The 24,430-nt window shown below is 41.7% G+C and overlaps 1 protein-coding gene across 5 annotated transcripts in view; it reads left to right on the top strand.

The window, feature by feature from the left end:
* LOC110582633 (adhesion G protein-coupled receptor E2-like) overlaps window positions 1–23,746 on the top strand; it is a 27,328-nt gene extending 3,582 nt beyond the window's left edge. The window contains exons 4-11 of one of the 5 annotated variants that reach the window (XM_044912216.1): window positions 5,164–5,361; window positions 5,651–5,886; window positions 12,884–12,950; window positions 13,217–13,308; window positions 14,568–14,736; window positions 14,821–14,931; window positions 19,432–19,485; window positions 23,663–23,746. In XM_044912216.1, the coding sequence (XP_044768151.1) occupies window positions 5,164–5,361; window positions 5,651–5,886; window positions 12,884–12,950; window positions 13,217–13,308; window positions 14,568–14,736; window positions 14,821–14,931; window positions 19,432–19,476 (918 nt within the window). In that variant the 3' untranslated portion in view covers window positions 19,477–19,485; window positions 23,663–23,746. Of the gene's footprint in view, window positions 1–5,163; window positions 5,362–5,650; window positions 5,887–12,883; window positions 12,951–13,216; window positions 13,309–14,567; window positions 14,737–14,820; window positions 14,932–19,431; window positions 19,486–19,970; window positions 20,113–23,662 lie in introns of those variants that run through there. The other 4 variants (XM_044912218.1, XM_044912215.1, XM_044912217.1 and 1 more) reach the window with 4 other exon arrangements.
* The last annotated feature ends 684 nt before the right edge of the window (window positions 23,747–24,430 follow it).

Raw genomic sequence — 24,430 nt, 5'->3', positions numbered from 1 at the left:
TCAGTTTGTTTCCTGAGATTAAGAATTCCTCATATCAGTGAGGTCATATGATACATGTCTTTCTCTGTTTGACTTATTTCGCTCAGCATAATACCCTCCAGTTCCATCCACGTCGTTGCAAATGGCAAGATCTCATTCCTTTAATGGCTGCATAATATTCCATTGTATATATATATACCACATCTTCTTTATCCATTCATCTGTCGATGGGCATCTTGGCTCTTTCCACAGCTTGGCTATTGTGGACACTGCTGCTGTGTCTTCAATTTCTTTCACGAGTGTTCTGTAGTTCCTAGAGTATAGATCCTTTACCTCTTTGGTTAGGTTTATTCCCAGGTATCTTATGGTTTTTGGTGCTATTGTAAATGGAATCAATTCTCTAATTTCTCTTTCTACAGTTACATTGCTAGTGTATAGGACAGCAACTCATTTCTGTGCATTGATTTTATATCCTGCCACATTACTGAACTGCTGGATGAGTTCTAGTAACTTGGGGGTGGAGTCTTTTGGGTTTTCCACATAAAGTACCATGTCATGTGCGAAGAGAGAGTGTTTGACTTCTTCTTTACTAATTTGAATACTTTTTATTTCTTTCTGTTGTCTGATTGCTGTTGCTAGGACTTCTAGTACTATGTTGAACAATAGTGGTGAGAGTGGGCATCCTTGTCATGTTCCTGATCTCAAGGGATGGGCTCTCAACTTTTCCCCATTGAGAATGATATTTGCTGTGCGCTTTCCATGGATGGTTTTTATGATATTGCGGAATGTTCCCTCTATCCATACACTCTGAAGAGTTTTAATCAGGAAAGGATCGTGTATTTTGTCAAATGCTTTTTCTACATCAGTTGATGCGGAGGTTCCTCACAAAATTAAAAGTAGAGCTACCCTATGACCCAGCAATTGCACTCCTGGGTATTTACCCCAAAGACACAGATATAGTGAAAAGAAGGGCCATATGCACCCCAATGTTCAGAGCAGCAATGTCCTCAATAGCCAAACTGTGGAAAGAGCTGATATGCCCTGCAACAGAGGAATGGATAAAGAAGATGCAGTCCATATGTGATAGAGTATTAGCCATCAGAAAAGATGAATACCCACTTTTACATTAACATGGATGTGACTGGAAGAGATTATGCTAAGTGAAATAAGTCAAGAAGAGAAAGTCAATTATCTTATGGTTTCACTTATTTGTGGAACATAAGGAATAGCATGCAGGACATCAGGAGAAGGAAGGGAAAAATGAAAGGGGGTGGAATTCAGAGGGAGAGATGAACCATGGGAGACTATGGACTCTGAGAAACAAACAGGGTTTTAGAAGGGAGGAGGGAGGGGGGATTGGTTAGCCCAATGATGGCTATAAAAGGGGGCACATACTGTATGGAACACTGGCTGTTATATGAAAACAATGGATCATGGATCACCACATCAAAAACTAATGATGTATTGTATGGTGATTAGCATAATGTAATAAAATAAAAAAAAGAAATAAGTCAAGCAGAGAAAGTCAATTATCATATGGTTTCACTTATTTGTGGAGCATAAGGAATAGCATGGAGGAGATTAGGAGAAGGATGGGAAAAATGAAGGGGTGGGGGAAATGGGACGGGGAGATGAACCATGAGAGACTGTGGACTCCGAGAAACAAACTGAGGGTTTTAGAGGGGAGGAGGTTGTGGGATGGGTTTGTGTGGTGATGGGTACTAAGGAGGGCATGTGTTGCTTGCAGCACTGGGTGTTATACGCAAACAATGAATCATGGAACACTACATCAAAAACTAATGATGTAGTATATGGTGACTAACATTAGAGAATAAAAAAAAAGCATTATAGTCTGAGAATATGCAGGGAATAATCTCAATCTTTTGATATAAGTTGAGACCTGATTTGTGACCCAGTATGTGGTCTATTCTGGAGAAAGTTCCATGTGCTCTTGAGAAGAATGTTGTTTTAGGGTGGAATGTTCTGTATATATCTATGAGGCCCATCTGGTCCAGTGTGTCATTCAGAAGCTCTTGTTTCTTTGTTGATTTTCTGCTTAGATGATCTGTCCGTTGCTGAGAGTGGAGTATTGAGGTCTCCTACTACTAATGTATTTTTATCAATATGACTCTATTTCGGTTCATGGTTGGCTTATGTAGTTACCTGCACCCATGTTGGGGGCATAGATATTTCCAATTGTTAGATCTTCTTGTTGGATAGACCTTTTAGGAATGATATAGTGTTGTTCTGTGTCTCTAACTACAGTCTTTAGTTTAAAATCTAATTTGTCTGATATGACAATTGCCAGCCCAGCTTTCTTTTGAGGCCCGTTGGCATGGAAGATGGATCTCCATCCCTTCACTTTCAGTCTGGATGTATCTTTAGGTTCAAAATGAGTCTTTTGTAGACAGCATATGGATAGGTCCTGTCTTTTTATCCAATCTGCAACCCTGTGCCTTTTCATGGGAGCATTTAGGCCATTCACGTTGAGAGTGATTATTGAAAGATATGAATTATTTGTCATCATGTTGCCTGTGAAGACCTTGTTGCTATCGATTGTCCCTGTATATTTCTGTTCTATATCTCTCTTGGGGTTTTTCTCCTTTTATAGAACCCCCCTTACTATTTCTTGCAGGGCCGGCTTAGTGGTCACATATTCTTTCAACTTCTGCAGGTCGTGGAAGCTCTGCATCTCTCCATCCATTCTAAATGACAGCCTTGCTGGATAAAGTATTCTTGGCTGCATGTTCTCCTCATTTAGTACCCTGAATATGTCTTGCCAGGCCTTTCTGCATTGCCAGGTCTCTGTGGATAGGTCTGACATTATTCTGATGTTCCTCCCTCTGTACATACAGAATCTCTTCCCCCTAAGTGCCCTTAAGATGGTTTCCTTGGTTCTAAGATTTGCGAGTTTTACTATTACATGCCAGGGCATTGGCCTGTTTTCCTTTATCTTGGGAGGGGTCCTCTCTGCCTCTAGGACACGAATGTTTGTTTCACTCCCCAGATTAGGGAAGTTCTCAGCTACAAATTGCTCAAAGATATTTTCTAGTCCTTTCTGTCTTTCCGAAACCTCAGGGATCCCAATAATTCTGATATTGGATGTTCCACTGAGTCACTAATCTCTCTCAATTTGATCCCTTTCATTTTAATTTATTTTTCCCATGCCGCCTTGGTTTCCTTCTTTGCTATCATCTTATCCTCTGGCTCACTAGTTCGTTCTGCCTTGTTTACCCTGGCAGTCAGAGTATCCAGTTTAGACTGCATTTCATTCATAGCATTTTTAATTTTGGCCTGATTAGATCTCATTTGTGCCCTTAGAGATTCTATATTGTCGTTAATATGTTTCTCAAGCCTAGATATTGCCTTCATAATTGTTACTCTGAAGTCTACTTCTGACATCTTGGTTATACCCATACCCATTAGACCTGTGGCAGAGGCCACAGTCTCTGATTCTTTTCTTTGTTGGGGGTTCCTCCTCCTAGTCATTCTGTTGAGGGTTGGTGGAGGGAATGTACAGAGTCCAAATTATTGACCATAACGCAAGCAAGATGCACCTGTTTTCTAGGGACCTTAGGGTTGTTGCCCTCTTGTTCTCCCAGCCTGTCTTCTGGGGGAGGGGCCCACTGCACTGTTACTCAGGCAACCCTGTTTGGGCAGAGTTGCCCTGCCCCCTGTAGGGTGGATGGGCTCAGTGAAAATTGGTTTTTGGGGGCTTTTGTTTTCTGGCTGCTTTCCCTGGCGGTTTTCCGCGTCTCTTCTGAGAGTCAGAGCAGAAGTGTCCGTTTCCAAACCTCTGTCTCAGAACAGAGAAATCGCAGTCTGTTCTTCAGTGAGCTCTCCAGGCCACACTGTCTCCATTTTTGTCTGTGGTGCTAAAAACCACAGTGTCCTGGGTTGTGCACCCCACAGCAGCGCTCCCAGCTGTCGCTTCCAGGGCCGGACACGTCTCTGCCCTTTGTACTTCTAAAACCACAAGCTGCCCCCGTTTTGCCCGCCTGTCCCTGTAGCTCCAGGTTTCAGTCTGGGGGGCTTGCCTAAAGTCTTTTCCCCGCCACCACTGGTCTGTGTGTCTGTGCCTGGTCCCCAGAGTGGGAGGCTTTTGCCTTCCTGAGCAAGATCACGGAGGGTCCCTCCCCCTTCCATTTATATTCTGATATCTGCCCACAGAACCATGGCTCTCCGCTTCATACCTCAAAACCAAACGCCGGAGATATTCTGTTTGTAGAGATCCAGATCTATCCTCTTACCTCTCAGGCTGATTTTGTGGGTGTTCAGAACGGTCTGGTAGATATTCAGCTCAATTTATGTGACCTGTTGAAATAGAGTCCCTACTCGTCTGCCATCTTTTTCCCTCTCTATCCCTTGATTCTTGCAGGATCTGAATGAGTTCAGAATCCCATATACAATGGAATATTATGCAGCCATCAAGAAAAATGAAATCTTTCCATTTGCAATGACGTGGATGGATCTAGAGGGTATTATGCTAAGTGAAATAAGTCAGTCAGAGAAAGACATATATCCTATGATCTCACTGATATGAGGAATTCTTAATCTCAGGAAACAAACTGAGGCTTGCTGGAGTGGTGGGGGGTGGGAGGGATGGGGTGGCTGGGTGATAGACATTGGGGAGGGTATGTGCTATGGTGAGCACTATGAATTGTATAAGACTGTTGAATCATAGACCCGTACCTCTGAAACAAATAATACATTATATGTTAAAAAAAAAAAAAAGAAGATAGTAGGAAGGGAAAAATGAAGAGGGGGAAATTGGAGGAAGAGACGAACCATGAGAGATGATGGACTCTGAAAAACAAACTGAGATTCTAGAGGGGAGGGGGGTGGGTGTATGGGTTAACCTGGTGATGGGTATTAAGAAGGGCACATACTGCATGAAGCACTGGGTGTTATACGCAAACAATGAATTAGGGAACACTACATCAAAAACTAATGATGTAATATGTGGTGATTAATATAACCTAATAATAAAAAAAAGAATCCCATAGAATTCTAGCATTCTGAACCTGGAGGAATTTCCTGAATAACCTAACAAATTAACCTGGTTCCTCCATTCTTGATGTTGCTACGCCAAAAAATAAAATAAAAAATAATGGAAGAGTCATTATGCCAGAGCAGGAAAATGTGACTGTGATGTCCTCTTTGCTTCTCTTTGCTGGGTCCCAGGTGGAGGATCCCGTGCTGGCTGTGATCACCTACTTGGGGCTAGGCCTCTCTCTCCTGTGCCTCCTCCTGGCAGCCCTCACCTTCCTACTGTGCAAAGCCATCCAGAACACCAGCACCTCGATCCACCTGCAGCTTTCAATCTGCCTCTTCCTGGCCCACCTGCTCTTCCTCATGGCCATCGACCGGACTGAGATCGAGGTATTGACATTGTCATAGGGGAGTCCCTGCTCTTCCCCAGGGGATGCTCAGTTCATGGAGCCATGCTGCACTGATACCTTAATAAAATGGCTTTGGGTCTCAAGGACCCAAAGGGGAGTTTTGAAGGGTAAGTAGCCTATTTCACATTGACAAAACTAGAAAAGAACCCTTCTCTTAACAACTTCTTTATACACATGAGAGTTCTCCCCCATGGCAAGATATGGGAAGGGTCCTGGGGCCACCCTCCTCCCTGACAATCCTTCCTGGTGACACCTTTCTCCTCCCCCAGGTGCTGTGCACCATCATTGCGGCTGCCCTACACTATCTCTACCTGGCGTCCTTCACCTGGATGCTGCTGGAGGGTCTGAATCTCTTCCTCATTGCACGCAACCTGACGGTGGTCAACTACTCCAGTGTGAGCAGGGTCATGAAGAAGCTCATGTTCCCCGTGGGCTATGGAGTCCCGGCTATAATTGTGGCCATTTCTGCCTCATCCAGGCCTCTCCTTTATGGAACACCCACCCGGTAAATGCAAATTCCCTACATGATCATGGTCAGCACTAGAACCAGAGTAGCATTTTTTATTATGCCCGAGCATAATACAGAGAAGACGCATGAAGTAATAATCCCTAGGACATTTTTCTGATGGAAAATTATAATAATTAAGCAGCATGTCTTTAAACCTCTGTCCTTTCAATAGCAAAACTGAAGCCAAAGAAGTGCTTAGGACATCATTAAAAAAATTGAATCTACTTCTTCTTCTTCTTCTTTTTTTAAAAATTTTATTATGTTATGTTAGTCACCATACAATACATCGTTGGTTTTTGATGTGGTGATCAACGATCCATTGTTTTCGTATAACGTTCCATGCAGTATGTGCCCTCCTTAATACCCATCACCGGGCTCACCAATCCGCCCTCCCCCCTCCCCTCTAAAACGCTGTTTGTTTCTCAGAGTCTATAGTCTCTCATGGTTCTTTTTCCAAATCCTTTAAGCTGTTCCAATGTTTTCATTTGGAAAAGGGGAGTTGATTTTTTTTATTCTTATGTAAATCCCCATACGTTACATCATTAGTTTTAGATGAAGTGTTCCATGATTCATTGTTTGTGCATAACACCCAGTGCTCCATGCAGAATGTGCCCTCCTCAATACCCACCACCAGGCTAACCCATCCTCCGACCCCCCTCCCCTCTAGAACCCTCAGTTTGTTTTACAGAGTCCATCATCTCTCATGGTTCGTCTACCCCTCCGATTCCCCTCGCTTCATTCTTCCCCTCCCGCTACCTTCTTCTTCTTCTTTTTTTTTTCTTAACATATATTGCATTATTTGTTTCAGAGGTACAGATCTGAGATTCAACAGTCTTGCACAATTCACAGCGCTTACCAGAGCACATACCCTCCCCAGTGTCTATCACCCAGTCACCCCATCCTTCCCACCCCACCCCCACTCCAGCAACCCTCAGTTTGTTTCCTGAGATTAAGACTTCCTCATATCAGTGAGGTCATATGATACATGTCTTTCTCTGTTTGACTTATTTCACTCAACATAATACCCTCCAGTTCCGTCCACGTCATTGCAAATGGCAAGATCTCATTCCTTTTGATGGCTGCATAATATTCCATTGTATATATATACCACCTCTTCTTTATCCATTCATCTGTCGATGGGCATCTTGGCTCTTTCCACAGCTTGGCTATTGTGGACCTTGCTGCTATAAACATCGGGGTGCACCTACAAAGGGGAGTTGATTTAAATAATGAAGTAATAGATTGTATTATAGTTAAGATTTAGAAGGTGCTTACTTTATGGCATGCATTTTTGTAACCATTTTTGATTGTGTTAACTCGCTTAATCCTCACATTAATACTATGAGTTAAGTACAGTCATTTGCCCAATTTTACAGATGAAAACTGAACCGCAGGTAGTTTAATTAAATGCCCCAAGGTGCTTGGCTAGTAAGCGGCAGAGCTGAGATTCCAATCCAGGGAGTCAAGCTGCAGAGTTCATACTCTGTTATCTTCACTTTTAATACCCAGTTTTGTGTTTTATTTTTTTATTGAAATATATTTCACATACCGTAAAATTGACCCTTTAAAAGTGTACAGATGAGTGTTTTTTAGAATAATCACAGAGTCATGCAGGCACCACCACAATGGTGTTCTAGAACACTTTCCTCTTGTGCACAACATTCCCTCCTCATTCCTGCTACCCTCCTCTACCCCTGCCCCCGGCCACCACTAATCTACCCTCTGTCTCTATAGATCTGCCTGTTCTGGATATTTGATGTAAATGAAGTCATACATGTGGTCTCTTGTGACTGCATTCTTCCCTTTGTAGGATGCTTTCAGGGCTCACCCACATGGTCGTTGCAAGTATGGTGACTTCGTGACTTCATTCCATGTTGTTAATTACTCCTGATGGTGGTATTATTTTGCAAATAATATTCCATTATACAGATACTGCATCTTGTGTCTCTATCATTTGATAAGCTCTTAGATTGTTTCCAGTTTTTGCCATTATGAATGATGCTTTCATAAACATACATGTGTAAGTTTTTATGTGAACGTGTATTTTCATGGGTTTTGGGTATATATCCATTTGTGGCATTGCTGGATCATGTCACACATCTACGTTTAGCATTTGGACAAACTGCCATGTGTTTTCCCAAGTGTCTGCACCATTTTAGATTCACACAAGCAATCTGCACATGAGGGTTCTAGTTTCTCCACATCATCAACTCTTAATTTTCTACATTTTGAATGTTAGCCCTTTGCAGGAGTTTGAAGAGATATCTCATTGTGGTTTAGGCTTCAGTTCCCTCCTAACTAGTGATGCTGAGCGGCATTTTCTCTGCTTATTGAGCCTCTGCCTATCTTCTTTGGAGAAATGCCTTTTCAGATCTTTTGCCCATTTTTAAATTGGGTTATTTGTCTTTTTATTGTTGAGGTTTTGATAATAGATTCTGGACTTTTGGTGGTGCCTCCTCAATATGTGATTTGTAAATATTTTCTACCAACCTGTGTCTTTTCACTTTCTCGATAATGTCCTTTAAAGCAGAAAAGGTTTTAATTTTGATGACGTCCAGTTTTTTTTTCTTTTGTTGCTCATGCTTAGGATGTCATATCTAAAACCATGTGCAACTTAATATTCCTACATTCCCTTCCTCCTCCCCAAATTATATGTTTGTATCTTACAAGCCCACGGACACAGTTTTACAAGTATTGCTCTGTGCAGTAATCTTTTAAAACAGAAGAGGACAAGAGTTACAAACAAAAATATACTTACAGTGTCTTTCATAATACCTACATAGTTACTTTGACTTGTTCTCTCCATTTGTTTGGATTCAAGTGACTGTCTAATGTCCATCACTATCAGCCCAAAGGACTCATTTAGTATTTCTTGTAGGATAATTCAGCGAGCAAGAATTATCTTATTTTTGTTTTTCTTAAAATGCCTTAATTTCTTCATTTTTCAAGGAGAATTTAGCTAGATGTGGAAGTCTTGGTTGACCATCATTTTTTTTGACATTTTGTAGAAGTTATTCCACTGCTTTCTGATCTCCATGATTAGTGTTTATTTTCTTGAAGGTTTTTTGTTTTTTGTTTTTTTTTTTTGAGAGAAGGAGAAGGAGAGAGAGGATGGTGGGGCAGAAGGAGTGAGAAAATCTTATGCAGGCTCCATGCCCAGCACAGAGCCTGATGCTGTGGAGTTATTCTTAGAAATATATTGTAAACCCTAAGGAGTGACTGTGGAAGCAGCTGAAACGTGAGCAGTGTTCCTGTTCTCGGGCTATTGAACACAATGGCCCAGTAGGAGCAGGATCCCGCAATCTCCAGGGGCAGAGCATAAGTTAGGAGCTATAAAAGAATGTAACCCTCAGCCCCCACTTTCTGCACCTGGTGATTGCTAGCCCAAACATCCCGCTCCTCCCTTATCCCATGACTGACTCTCTGCGTGCCTATGCGTAGGGGAGAATGCAAGCCTGCTTTACGGCTTCAAGACATTTGCCATCCCTTTGTACTCTTGCCCATGCTTTGAGGCATCTGTCCTTGCTTTTCTGGTGCAAAACAAAAGAAAAGCTATGTGCAGGATTCAGCTGCCGCTGGTCTCCCTGCCTGCGTGGCCGCTCAGATCGGTGTCTGAGAACTTTATTTCATTGTGTGACGACAGATGCGGGGCTCCATCTCATGACCCTGAGATCATGACCTGAGCCAAAATCATGAGTAGGATGCTTAACCCACTGAGCCACCCAGGAGCCCCTTATTGAGGATCTCTTGTATGTGAAAAATCAATTTTCTCTTGCCACTTTAAAGATTTTGTCTTGGTCTTTGTCAGTAGGTCTATGATGTGTTTTGGTGTGGATCTCTTTGAGTTTGTTCCACTTGTAGTTCACTTAGCTTCTTGGATGTGTAAATTAATATTTTTATTTAAATTTGGGAAGTTTTTAGCTTCATTCTTCAAGCATTTTTCTGCCCTTTAGCTTTGTCTTCTTCTGGGACTCCAGTATGTGTGTGTTGGTGCACTTGGTCCTGTGCCACAAGTCTCTGGGGTTCCTTTCATTTTTCTTCATTCTACTTTGTTTCCATTCCTCAGATGCCATAATTTCTATTGACCTATATTCAAATTTATTAATTTTTTACTTTTACCAACTCCAATCTGTTGTTGAGCCCTTCTGGTGAATTTTTCATTTCAGTTATACTTCTCAACTCTAGAATTCCTATTTGGGTCCATACATAATATCTATTGTTTTATCCAATTTCTTTATTTGGTGAGACATTTTTGTCATATTGTCCTTTAGTTTTTAGTTTTTCTTTATTTTTTTTCTTTTAGAAAGAGAGAGAGAGAGCACAAGCGCACAAGTGTGAGCAGGGGAGGGGCAGAGGGAAAGAGAGAATCCCAAGGAGGCTCAGTGAGGAGCCTGCCTCGGGGCTCCATCCCATGACCCCAAGATCATGACCTGAGCTCAAATCTAGAGTCAGGTGCTTAACTGACCGAGTCACCCAGGTTCCCCTTCCTTTAGTTTTTTAGACCTGGTTTGGTGTTTTTAAAATATTTATAATAACTGATTTAAAGACTTTATCTACAAAGTTTGAAATCTGTGCCTCTTAGGAGACATTTTCTTTTGACTGATTTTTTCCTCTGTGTCTGTTGCACATTTTCCTGTTTGTTTGGATAGATCATAAATTTTTGGTTAAAAGTCAATATATTAGATAATATATTGTAACACCTCTGTTATCAGATTCCTCCTCCCTCCCAGATACGTTGTTTCTGGTATGTTGGTGGGTTTTTTTGTTTGTTTGTTTAGAGACTTTCCTGGACTAATTCTGTAGAGTGGTCATTCCTTGCAGTGTGTGACCTCTGAATTCTCTGCTAACTTAATTAAAGTTCTTAGTTTTATTTTTAGTCCTGGGTTACTATGGTGTTGGTCACATCTGGGTCAGTATAATTTAATGGCGACCCAATGTTTCTTCAGAAGACTTCCTTAATGCTTTGCCTGTATGCTTTGCATTCTTTTACAAAGGTATGTGTGTGAGAAGGCACACCTTCAAACTTAGGGTTGTACACATAACAGTCTTAGCTTTCACTTTCTGATTGCACAAAGCCTCAAGGTCAGTCAGAGATGAGAGACTAGTGCTTTCTTTTTTCCCTACGCCTTTTCAAAAACATTTTTTATCCAATTAAATGAATATATAGTGTTTTGTTAGTTTCAGAGGTAAAATTTAGTGATTCCACAATTGTATGTAACACCCAGTGTCATTTCATCAAATGCCGTCCTTAATGACCATCACCCACTTACCCCATCCCCCCACCCACCTCCCTTCCAGCAACCCTCAGTTAAGAGTCTCTTATGGTTTGTCTCCCCTTCTGATTTTGTGTTATTTTATTCTTCCTTCCCTTCCCCAATGTTCTTCTTAAATTCCTACGTGTGAGTGAAACCATCTGAGATTTGTCTTTCTCTGACTGACTTAATGCACTTAACATAATAACCTCTATTTCCATCCATGTCATTGTAAATGGCAAGATTTCATTTGTTTTGATGGCTGAGTCATATTCCATTGTATGTATATGCCACATCTTCTTTATCCATTCATCTGTCAATGGACATCTGGGCTCTTTCCATAGTTTGGGTTTGTGGACATTGCTACTATAAACACTGGGGTGCATCCCTATGCCTTTTTTGAGTGAGGCATATCCTCGTGCATCCTTAGACTTAGAGGAATATTTCAGAGATTTTCAAAATTTCTTATGGTCCTTTGGTTCTCCAGCATTTCCTTTTAAATTGCTGGACAAGTTCTTGTTGCTAGCACCTGACATCATAGACCTAGACAGCTGGTGATGTGACAGTAGTTTGCTCTTGTATTGGTAGTGCCCTAGAGTAGGCTCCCTTCTTCCCCATGAGTTCTCAATCAAATCAACTAGCCACCAAATTTAGAGAATAAAGGAGTTAGGAACTACAGAGTTAGAAAAAAAATATTGGTTGTGTTCTGGGGATGATGATGATGCTTTTAATGGAGCTCCAAAAATAGATCTCTCCATTGTCTTCAGTGCTCTCCACTTTTGGCTGCCGCACCACTAAGGTCCAAGTTAAACCATCCCAGACTCCTTTCTCCCCAGTCTTACTGAGGTTCAGTAGTTTCTCTTGGATAGACTATTTTCAATTTGTTCTGTGGTTTTGGGTAATTGCCAGAGTTTTGAAATAGTTGGTTTTCACTGTTCTGTGTGTATTTTGTTGTTTTAGAAGGAGAGTAAGTTCACCAAGGTCCTTACTCCTCCATTCAGTAAGTCAGTTCCCAGGACGTGCACTCCTAAGCACAACATGCTGCTGCACGTATTGAATGGAGCATTGGGTGTTATACGCAAACAATGAATCATGGAACACTACATCAAAAACTAATGATGTACTGTATGGTGACTAACATAACATAAAAAAAAAAGTAAAGATCACTGAACTGTGTAGTTTAAATAGGTGGATTGTATGGTCTGCAAAATATATCTCAATAAAGCCACGAAAACATTTAAATCTAAGTTGATGGGTTTGGCAGCCCATGGAAACAAATTCAATGGAAGAGCACAAGAAAGGCCCCGAAAAGCATGTTAGGCTCACAGGACTCGTCAAAATCTGTTAACACGTTTGTGGACTTCTTTATTTCAACACTGTTTATCTCCATAACATCATCCAATGTCAATATGTCAGCGAAAAATATAATTTCCTTAGGGAATCTTCCTTAACCATTCTAATCCCTCAGACTCCAAACTAAGCAGGACATCCTTCTCACAACCTCACACTTTTGTTGTATTGTTACAGTGTGTCTAATTGTGTGTCTCCACTCCATGTGAGATTTGTGGGTTTTAAGACCATGTTTACTTTCTTTACCACTGTACCTTCGGAGCTAATGACAGAGCCTGCCACAAAAGAGTCACTCAATATTTGTTGATGAATGAATGAATGAATGAATGAATGAATTTATATAATAGTTCTATATTCCCAAGGACTAATGCATTTTTTACTCTCTTGCTCAGCTGCTGGCTCAATCCAGGAAAGGGATTTATATGGAGCTTCCTTGGGCCAGTCTGCACCATCTTCTCTGTGAGTGATGATATCACAGCATCCCTAATGCTTAGCTGGGGGTCATGAGAAGAGCAGGATTTTAAGGGTGTGTGTGTGACAGGGGCAGGCATGTCCCTGGATTGTCATGTCATTGTTTGGTTTTCTAAGACTGCTCCTCAAACCTCAAACGCTAACACTGTTACTTGATATGAAAATGACTTAAATGTGGAGTTGATGTTGGACAGGCTAGGATACAGATCACAGATTGAAATTTCATTCAATAAACCTTTTGTGGTTTCTTGAAGGTCAATTTAGCTTTCGTTCTGATGACCCTCTGGATTTTGAAAAGCAAACTGTCTTCCCTCAGCAGTGATGTATCCACCCTCCAGAACACAAGGTAAGATGGAGAAGAGAGTGACAACTGCACAGACATGTGTGGTCCTAAGGACAAAGCCACGTGCCTCAGCAGCCCCTGATGCTTCTTCTTGGGGTCTGTTAAGGGGACCTAGAGCAGAGAGATGCAGCTATCCTTCTATGGCAGCTGGCTCAGATTCAGTGGTGTGCTGATGACACCCTGGCCAAGATGTTCTGTCTATTCATTTTTTTCCCAGAAAGACAGTGAGAGTATGGGGGAGGGAGGAGAGGGCTGGGGGGAGAGAGAGAGAGATTCTTAAGCAGGCTCTATGCTCAGTGTGGAGCCCAACATGGGGCTCTATCCCATGACCCTGAGATCATGACCTGAGCTGAAATCAAGATTCAGATGTTTAACCGACTGAGCCACTGAAGCACCCCTGTTCTATCTATTTCTAACCCCATTTTGTAACTCTGTCGGCAACAGAAAGAATTGGCATTGGTTAATAAACGTTCTTTCGACTTTTGCCAGCAATCTTATGACAAATGTACAGAGAATATTTATGTTCCCAAGAAGCACTTAGAAAAACCTGTGATTGCTCTCACAACCCAGCCTACATTTCCACACCCACCCTAGTTCAGGCTCCTTCTGACCCCTCTTCCATTCCTCTCTGTGGAGAAAATGGTAGTCAATGTCAAATCTTCTGGGAGGCTTGGGCAGTCCTTTGTTCCAGCAACCTTTGTGAAAATTTTTGCTTTCTTTTCCATGTTCCTATTATTATCCATTCCAAATGAAAATAGGAATCTCCTTTGGCTAATTGAATTTAAATAAAAAATAAACTAATGATGTACTGTATGGGGACTAACATAACATAATAACATAAAAAAATAAAGACGGTTTCTCAAAAAAAAAAAAAAAAAGAAAGAAAGAAAGAAAGAAAATAGAAATCTTGCCATTGTTATTTTTTAAATCCCAGGTCCCAGCACAGAGCCGGATGCAAAATGCCTTCTCAGTAGTGTTGAATGAATAAAATTCAAGATCTCCATGGAGCATCATAAAATTTTTGAAACGTACATTATGAAGTATCCCTATCCTCCTCAATCCAAATCAAAACACCACCCTGGTCCCTCATGGCATTTTTTCTGTAAGGAATCATTGACAATAAAGATCAAAGCTGATCACAAATCAGTCTGAGAACTCATCACCAAAAGGGGAAGAAAGGAGAATCCATAGGGTAGAGAGGAGAATGTTTGTCATTGTGTTGCCCCGGGTGCATCATGAGCCGCCTTTCTCGTCCAACCCAGGATGCTGACATTTAAGGCCACAGCTCAACTCTTCATTTTGGGCTGCACCTGGTGCCTGGGCATCCTGCAGGTGGGTCCAGCTGCCCATGTCATGGGTTACCTCTTCACCATCATCAACAGCCTGCAGGGCTTCTTCATCTTCTTGGTGTACTGCCTCCTCAGCCAGCAGGTACCACTGCCCAGCTCCCACCCAGCAGTCTACCTATCCTCACTCCTCTCAGTAAGCTGATCCAGAGCCTATTTGCCTCTGCAGGTCCAGGAGCAATATGGGAAATGGCTCAAAGGGATCAGGAAAACAAGAGCTGAGTCTGAGAAATACACACTGTCCAGCAAGGCCACGTCTGGTGCCTCCAAACCCAGCACGGTAAGATCACGCATTGCTCCCAGAGCACTTCACTAAGTGATCTGCTTGAGTACCATATGCTTATCACACTGAACAACTTTAGTGTGCAGTAGATGATGCCCTAGGGTGGCTCACACTTGGTTTGCTTTTTGACTCTTTACCTGTTAGTTTAATGTTAATAATTTAGCTGTTAATTAATTGTTAACTTTTGTCCTCCTCTATGAAGACGATGCTTCCACCTGCTCTTTGGAGCCCATCCTTCATACCTTATCAGTTATCTTTAAATTATTGTTCAGGGGCGCCTGGGTGGCTCAGTCGTTAAGCATGTGCCTTCGGCTCAGGTCATGATCTCAGGATCCTGGGATCGAGCCCCGCATCGGGCTCCCTGCTCCGCGGGAAGCCTGCTTCTCCCTCTTCCACTCCCGCTGCTTGTGTTCCCTCTCTCACTGTGTCTCTCTCTGTCAAATAAATAAATAAAAGCTTTAAAAAATAATTAATTATTGTTCACACATTCTCCTCTCTTTCCACTTCCCTAAGGCATCATCTCAACAATATTCCTCCCATAGTCATGGAAACATGTTTGGGGTTCTCCTCTATCTTAAAAACATGTACTACTTGCCTCCGTTTTAGCTACCAGCCAAGAGTTGACTTCTCTGTCTCCATTTCCTTGCCTTAAACTTACTCCCTTCTCCCCCAACTCTTGAAAATATGGTTCCGCCATCATGCCACCCAAACAATCATCTCTTAGACCTACAGTGATCTCCCTGTCCCTAAAAGTTTTCTCAGCAACTTCTAACTATTCATCCTTTCTCATGAAACACTCCATCCTTATTCTGTGTAGATTCTACACAGACACGCTTCTATTTCTTTCTTCCATTCTCTCTAGCTTTTCTCTCTTTGTTTCCTTCATTGCTTAATCTAATGGATCAGTTCCAGAATAACTTCAGTCCTGGTTAAATCTTTCCTCCTAGATAAAGCATCTATTCTCTAGATAGTTATCACTAGACACAAATGACGGCCATGTATATTTTTCTTGCTCTGATCTCTGAAATCTAGATGAGTATTTTCAGCTTTTTATTTCTTATGTCTTGAAGACACCTTTAGCTCAGGCTTCCAGTAGAAGACTTGCAGTCTTTACCCCAATTTAATCCTTTCTCATGACATCTTTCTCTCTCTGCATGATACTCCATCATCCTGTGGCACAAATTTGGATCATAAAAGTTACTCTCAACAATGATTTTATTTCCCACCACAAGCTACCCGTTATGCAATCCTTGTTGTTTTTATCTTCTCAGTATGTCCCCAGTATGTCCTGCTGGCTCAATCTTCATCACTCCTCTTTAGCAGGCTGCCATCTTTGCTTGGCTGAGCAACTGCTGTATCCTAATTTACCACCCCTTTCTACTCTTGTCAGCTTCTCTTGCATATTTTACCCATAATTCAGAGGGACCTTTTCAAAACACAAATAAAATAATGCACTCCTTTGTTAAACTCACTACATGTGGGATTAAACCCCAAATCCATAAATCAATGAGTATTTGCTTGGGTTGTCTCCTGCTTTCCTCTCCAGCTTCATCTGCCATAAACTCACCATTATTTTGGCCACACCAGATTTCTTTCAATTTTTTAAATTCACTGTGTCTCTTTGGAACAAAGCCTTTGCACATCCTCCCTCTACTCGCTCTCCTTGAAACACTCTTTTGTTTTCCTTGACTCAAAACTAGGTGAGCCTTCAGATCTCAGTTCATGTGTCCATTCCTCCAAGAAGCCTTCTCTTCCTGCCTTGATTAGGTCAGATTCTCTTGTTTTTCACTCTGATAGCCCCTGTGCCTTTCCTGCAGAGCAGTTGTCGGAGTCATTTACTCTTGGTTTTCACTGTTCCATTAATGTCTGTCTTCTATCTGGATTTCAGCCCCGACAGTGCTATGTTGGTTTTTCCCTCTAATGTATCCCCAGCATTTCACACAGGGCCAGGCACATAGAAATGCTCAATACATAATTGCTGCATGACTGATTAAATTAAATGAATAAACTGCATTTGCAGAAGGTGCAAGAACTGTCTTGCTCACCAATCTCTTTCCAACTTTCCAAGTGCTCGATAATTATCTAGGGAGCAAACAAGTGAATGAATAAATGAATGAATGAATTGCCTGACCAGGAGGGTATTAAACGGTAGAGTAAAGAATTGATTAGTTTATGATATCACTTTCTCTTGGGAATATCAAGATAATTCTCTGCCCCTTTGTTTCATTATTGACCATCATGTCTACTGAGTAAGACCCAAATATTTCCTTATGATCCATGAGCATCATGTAGCTCGTAGTTCCCAGACTGAAGCAGGTCTGGAATGAAATACCAGCTCTCTCACGTGCTTGCTATGTGAACTGGGTCAAATTGCTAAACATCTTAAATCTTCCATTGCCTCCTTCCTCTTTTCCCTACACTAGACAGTTTTCTTAAATTTGCTCATTCTGAACTAATTATTTGCTTCCGCGTGTAGGCTTTCAGGTGGCTCATACATTGGTGGGAGGGGGCTGAACATCTCTCACACACATTGTAGATGTTGATTCAGCCAAGGATGGTGAATGTAACCAAGCAGGAGCTAATGCAGCATCCCTCGGTACAGCTGATGCCACCACACAAGGGAAGGGTCCCACATATCGGAGATGTTCATTCTGGCTGTATCACAGCCCTGTCCCACTTGGGGCTTGCATTATTCAGGAAGAATGTAATAAATAGTTCATACCTTTCTGTTTAGGGAATGCTAACAGTACTTAACCTCCGTGTTCTTTAGTTAGCTCAGCCTCAGCAAGGCCATATCGTCATCCCTTGGAGCTTTTCCCTAGGAGTCCCTGAATAGGATCTGAGCTTCCCTCACTCATTTCCACATATATACTTCAATTGTATTAGTTTCCTTTTGCTGTTGTTACAAGTTTTCACAGACTTATTGCTAAGAACAACACAAATATTAGGGGTGCCTGGGTGGCTCAGTTCGTTAAGTGTCTGACTCTTGATTTCTGCTCAAGTCATGATCTCAGGGTCCTGAGATCCAGCCCCACAGTGGGCTCCAGGCTCAGTGTCAAGTCTGCTTGAGATTCTCTCTCCTCTCCCTCTCCCCACCCCCCTGCACTCTCTCGTTCTCTCTTTCTCTCTTGCTCAATTAAATAAGTAAATCTTTGCTGCTATGACCTTTGGGCTGCATGTGCCCCTTCTTTTCACTACATCTGTATCTTTGGGGTATATACCTAGTAGTACAATTGCTGGGTCTTAGGGTAGCTGTATTTTTAACATCTTGAGGACCCTCCATACTCTTTCCCAGAGTTATATGCAACTAGTGAATCACTGAACACTACATCAAAAACTAATGATGTACTCTATGCTGGCTAACTGAACATAATAAGAAAGTAAGTAAATCTTTAAAAAATGCACAAACATATATCTTACAGGTCTAGAAGTTCGAGGTTTCCAATGGGTCTTATGGGAGTAAAATCAAGGGGTCAGCAGAGCTGAGTTCCTTCTGGAGACTCTAGGAGAGTTTCTAATTTCTCACCTTTTCCATCACCTAGAGTCTGCCTGCTTTCCTTAAATAGTGTCCCCCTGCTCCATTCACCTTTCAAAGCCTGCGCTGCAGTATCTTCAAAACTCTCTCACTCTCACTCACTCTCCCCTGCTTTTGTCAGTTGTATCTCTTTTCCTGTCTTTGACGCTCCTTCCTCCCTCTTTCTTTTAAAAAGACCTTAGTCATTACACTGCCTCACTTCCCATCTAAGCTACATAACTTAATTTTAGCTCAAAAGTCCATTTCCCCCCCCATGTGGAGTGACATATTCACAGGATTCAGAGAGGAGAATGTGGGCATCTTTGGGAGAATCATTACTCTGTCTACTGTACATAGTTTTGGTTTGCCTATTGTAGAACCATGAAAATCTGCCTGGTGTTATAGTGTTTGAGTAAATATCAGCCCCCCTCCCCTGAGATGATCTGCACAGTGAAGAAACATACTTTCTGTGAGGAAAAATAGCATCAGATAGCTGTGTAAAATGTAAGTCATCTGATCAGCTGTTTCTACTGTCTGTGAGCAAAGGACCAAGCAAATCCATTCCTTAATGTAGTTGTATTTTCTCCTGTCTCTTACAATTCGGTGCCTCTCATGTTTAAAGATATAGGAATGTCTCCCCCTCATCTTGGCATCTCTTCTGTGGCTTCCTGAAGCCTTGTTCAAGAAAACCACAATATTTGCTCTTGCATTCAGTTCTGAGTAATTTCACAAAGCACCATTTTTATAACCTTCTTGTGTAGAGATAAGCATGTGAAGTTGCCTAACTCAAACACCAGAAATCACACTAAGCTTTCTATAGCCCCAGGAACAAATAACTCACATAGGTAATGCAAAGGATAAGGGAGAAAAAGGAGAATTCACTGTTTTTTCCTTTATATCTTAGGTGATTGACAACACATAACATTTCCAACCTTGTGTTAATTTCCCACCTTCCCTCTTTTATTTCTTTACATGTAAACCAGCATTTCACAAACCTTGAAGCAGAGGGATCAGGACATACATCTTGAAAGAGACAGGTTTGTTTGTTTGTTTTTTTCCCTGTAGCACATTTCATTGGTCTTATCTTCTGTAACTTGGGGGTTAAGATTTGTAGGGAGATGGGACTTCTGGGATGACCAGGGTCTCACCAAATATAATAGTGTGTGACCTTTTGCTCTTCCTCTGACCTATTTACCTGGCAAGGAAATTTTGTGATTGAAGGATTAATTAAATTTCTTATTTTGTTTTTCATAGGAAAATTTAAAAAATATTTATTTATTAATTTAGGGGGAGAGAGAGAATGAGTGGGAGGGGGAGAGAGGGAGGGAGAGAGAATCTCAAGCAGACTCTGTGCTTAGCATGGAGCCCAACATGGGGCTCGATCTCACAACCCTCATCATAACCTGAGCTCAAACCAGGGGTCAGACCTGTAACTGACTGAGTCACCCAGATGCCCCAAAGGAATCTTTAGAATTATCTTTCTGTAGTCTTTTATAACATTTCTAAATATTATTTTTTCTAGGTTAATTAAAAAATATCTTGAGTTATATCCACTTATCCCATGGAAAATTGGAACGGTTATTCTCTGAGCAAATGAGAGGATAAACAAGACCGTTGTGTGTGTTTCAAGAAATTCACCACGTCAATAATGTGAAAGACGTCAACTATGTTTGACATCAAGACCTGCATAATCTGGAATTTTTCTGTGTCTTTCAGTGTGCCCAGAAAACTTTCCACATATAAAGGGCCAGATGTGGCCCAATTTCTTGGTCACTTTGGGTTACATGCTTTTCTGAAACCTCTCCTTCCTACAAAGACTCTTCCACATGCTGAATATCTATGAGTTGGGAAACCCACCTCATCGGATTTTACTACCAAAAGCATCCATAAGAATGGAAAAGTTCGGGGGCACCCGGGTGGCTCAGATGGTTAAGCGTCTGCCTTCGGCTCAGGTCATGATCCCAGGGTCCTGGGATCGAGCCCCACATTGGGCTCCTGGCTCAGCGAGAAGCCTGCTTCTCCCTCTCCCTCTGCCTCTCTCCCTGCTCATGCTTTCTCTCTCTCTCTCTGTATCTCTGTGTCTCAAATGAATAAATAAAATCTTAAAAAAAAAAGAATGGAAAAGTTTGCACCATAGTATGGATTTTGAAATTTTTGGTTCTGTTTTCTGTGCAGTTAATTATTCATTCATTCAAATATATTGATTTCTCATTAGGTCTAAGGCAGAGACCAAGAGAGACACAGGTTTTGCCTTCATGGAGATTTAAGGGGGCAATAAAGTGATTTTTGCACCTAGAGTTGACTCAGAGGCTGAAAGATTTCTATAAAGTACATTTGTATTGCTGGACAATTGAAGTATAATCCATTTCACAGACACCATCTTGTCTCATCATATGATGATACAGACAGTTTGAAAACTCAGATCATGATATGTCTGTTTTAGTCCTTGTGGACCAGTGTATTAGTCAGGGTTGTCCAGAGAAATAGAACCAAAAGGACACACACACACACACACACACACACACACACACACACACACATTTGTATGAAGTGATTTATAATGAGGTATGGACTCACATGATTATGGAGCTAAGTCCCACAATCTGCTGTCTGCTAGCTGGAGACCCAGAAAAATGGTGGTGTAGGTTGAAGGTCTGGGATCCCAAAAGCTGATGGTGTGAATTCCATTCTGGGTCTGAAAGCCTGAGAACTAGGTATGTTGATTGTAGAAGCTGGATGTTCCTGTCAAACCATCAGGCTGTGTTAATTCAATCTTCCTCCACTTTTTAATTTTATTCAGGCTGTCAAGGGACTGGATGATGCCCACCCACATTGGAGAGGGCCTTCTGTGTTACCCAATCCAACTCAAATGCTAATCCCTTCCGTAAACACCCTTACAGATTCACCCAGAATTTATGTTTAACCAGCTATCTGGCATCCTCTGGCCCAGTCAAGAGGACACACGAAATTGACCATCATGGCTAGGATCTATAGCACCAATTTAAGTCTGCCATTGTAGCATGAAATCCTCTATAAAGAATGATCATGACTGTGTTTTAATAAAACTTTATTTTTGGACACTTTATTTGAATTTCATGTGATGTTCACATGACACAAAATATCATTCTTCTTTTGATATTTTTCACCTGTTTAAAAATGTAAAGATTATTCTTACCTTGTGGTCTGTACAAAACCAGGTGGAGAGCCAGATTTGGCCGATGGGCTGTAGTTTGCTGACCTGTATCCTAGGATGTTCTGGGAAGCTCTTCATCCACACCAATTTATTCAGGCACTTTTCAAATATTTGATAAGCATTACTCTTTAAGTCATGATGCTACGTTGATAGAAATGGACATGAACAAGGTAGACTTGTTTCCCATGTCACGGAATCCCGAAGACCTGTGTATTAGCTTAGATTCCCATAACAAAATATCATAGACTGGGGGGTTGTTTCAGCTCACAGATGTTCAGCATTGGAAGGGTCTGATGAGGTGGGTTTTCCAGCTCATAGATGTTCAGCATGTGGAAGAGTCTTTGTAGGAAGGAGAGGTTTCAGAAAAGGCTGCAACCCAAAGGATGTAACTCTTCCTGGCTACCTTCTTGCTGTGTGCTCCCATGGCCTTTTCTCCCTTCTCAAGTATAAAGTGAAAAAAAGGAAAACCTTCACGTGTCTCTTCTTCTTTTTTCTTTTCAAAGATCTTATTATTTATTTATTTATTATTTATTTATTTGTGTGTGTGTGTGTGTATGTGTGTGTGAGAGAGACAGAGAGAGAGAGACAGAATAAAAGCAGGGGGAGCAGCAGGCAGAGGGAGAAGTAGGTTCCCCACTGAGCAAGGAGCCTGAAGTGGGATTGGATCCCCGACCCTGGGATCATGACCTGAGCTGAAGACAGATGCTCAACCCACTGAACTACCCAGTTGCCCCTCAGATGTTTCTTCTTACAAGGTCACTAATCCCAACATAAGGGCCCCACACTGCTCTCATTCTAATTATCTCTCACAAACCCCACTACTAAATACCACACATGGGGGGGAAGGGCTAGGGATTCAACATGTGAATTGGGTGGAGGGTCACAAACATTTAGTCCACAACAATCTGTAAGGTGGGAAACCAGAAGAAAGGGAAGATACAGTATAGTAGTTGCTGTGGTGTATGGGACCTTGTGCCTGTGGGGACATGGTAGATGTGGAACAAACCCTGGCTACGGAAGGCAGGTAGTAAGGAGCACTAGGGTCAACTGATGGCTGTATCCCTAGGTTATGGTTTGGGAGGCTGATCTCAGCATTTGTCCCCATATCTTTACTTTTTTTTTTTTTTAACAGTTTCATAGGTAGAATTTAACGATTAACCAGTTGCATATAATACCCAGTGCTCATTTCATCAATTGCCCTCCTTAATGCCCAAAACGCAATTACCACATCCCCTCACTCACCTCCCCTCCAGCAACCCTCCCAGTTGGTTTCCTAGAGTTCAGCGTGTCATGTGGTTTGCCTCCCGCTCAATTTTCATCTTATTTTGTTTCCTTCCCTTCCCCTCTATTCATCTGTTTTGTTTCTTAAATTCCATGTATGAGTGAAATCATATGGTATTTGTCTTTCTCTGACTGAATCATTTTACTTAACATAATACCCTTCAGTTCCATCCACCCTGTTGCAAATAGCAAGACTTAATTCTTTTGGATGGCTGAGTAATATTAAACTGTATAAATATATACCACTGCTTCTTTTTTTTAATTATGTTATGTTAGTCACCATACAGTACATCATTAGCTTTTCGTGTAGTGTTCCATGATTCATGGTTTGTGTATAACACACAGTGCTCCATGCAATATGTGCTCTCCTTAATACCCCAGCCTGTTGCTGTTATCCAGATTCATATTTCCCCGTGGGAAGATCTTCAGCAATCCCATGATGGGTTGTAAAGGTACAGAGGCTTGAGGGTGGTGGAGGGGCACATCCAAGATTATGGGGCATCTGGAGTCCTCAGTCCTGGGAGCGGCACAGAAGTTCTTTGTGGAAGGCATACAGGCCAGAGGAAGAGTGGTGGGGATAGGGCAGTGCTGGCATGTGGCCAGGGGGATGCAGAGTGAAGAGTTCTGGTTTATAACTAGAGGACACCAATGTTTTCTCTCTCCCTTCATCCCTCCCTCTCTGTTCTATCCTTCCCTCCCTCCCTCCTTCCCTCTCTCTCCCACTCTTTCTCCATACACAGAGGAAAGATCGTATGAGGACACAGGGTGCAGGCAGCCATCTACAAGTCAGGAGGGAGCTCTCACCAGAAACCAACCGTGCCGGCATGTTGACCTTGGAATCCAGCCTCCAGGAAAAATTTGAGAAAAAAATTTCTGTGGCTTATGATACCTCTTGAATACTATATTATTATGGCAGTGCTCAATTCTACTACACATGGACATGGGGAAAACAAAGAAAACGTAAAAATGCAACGAAAATCACCATAATTCCATCAGAGAGTAGTGGAACATTTTGGGTATGTTTTTCTCATCTTTTAAAACATATCAGGAATATTTTACTTTATCAATAAATGTGTATCTCAGACTGTGTTGAGTATTGCTGAAGAATAAAAACACCTTGGTTCTAGACATGCCAGGGTTTAGGATTGTTGGGGTTGCATGAGGGGGAGCTTTGCGGTGATGGGATACTTACCTAATTTATGGCAGTGACAGTTACAGGAATCCACAGATGTGATGAAATGTCACAAAACTGTACACACCCATTGTGCTATGTCAGTTTCCTGGTTTAGATATTTGAGTACTGTTACATAAGAACCTAAATACATAAAATATATCTTTTGCAGGAAGCCAGGGGAAGGACCTCTAGGTATTGTTTTTTCTTTTTAAATATGTTAATCACCATACATTACATCATTAGTTTTTGATGTAGTGTTTCATGATTCATTGTTTGCGTATAACACCCAGTGCTCCATGCAGAACATGCCCTCTTTAATACCCATCACCAGGCT

The sequence above is a fragment of the Neomonachus schauinslandi genome, unplaced genomic scaffold (genome assembly GCF_002201575.2).
Source record: "Neomonachus schauinslandi unplaced genomic scaffold, ASM220157v2 HiC_scaffold_614, whole genome shotgun sequence".
Taxonomy (NCBI): Eukaryota; Metazoa; Chordata; class Mammalia; order Carnivora; family Phocidae; genus Neomonachus; species Neomonachus schauinslandi.
Note: the sequence above shows the minus strand (reverse complement) of the source record. Positions and strands in the feature narration are given on the sequence as shown.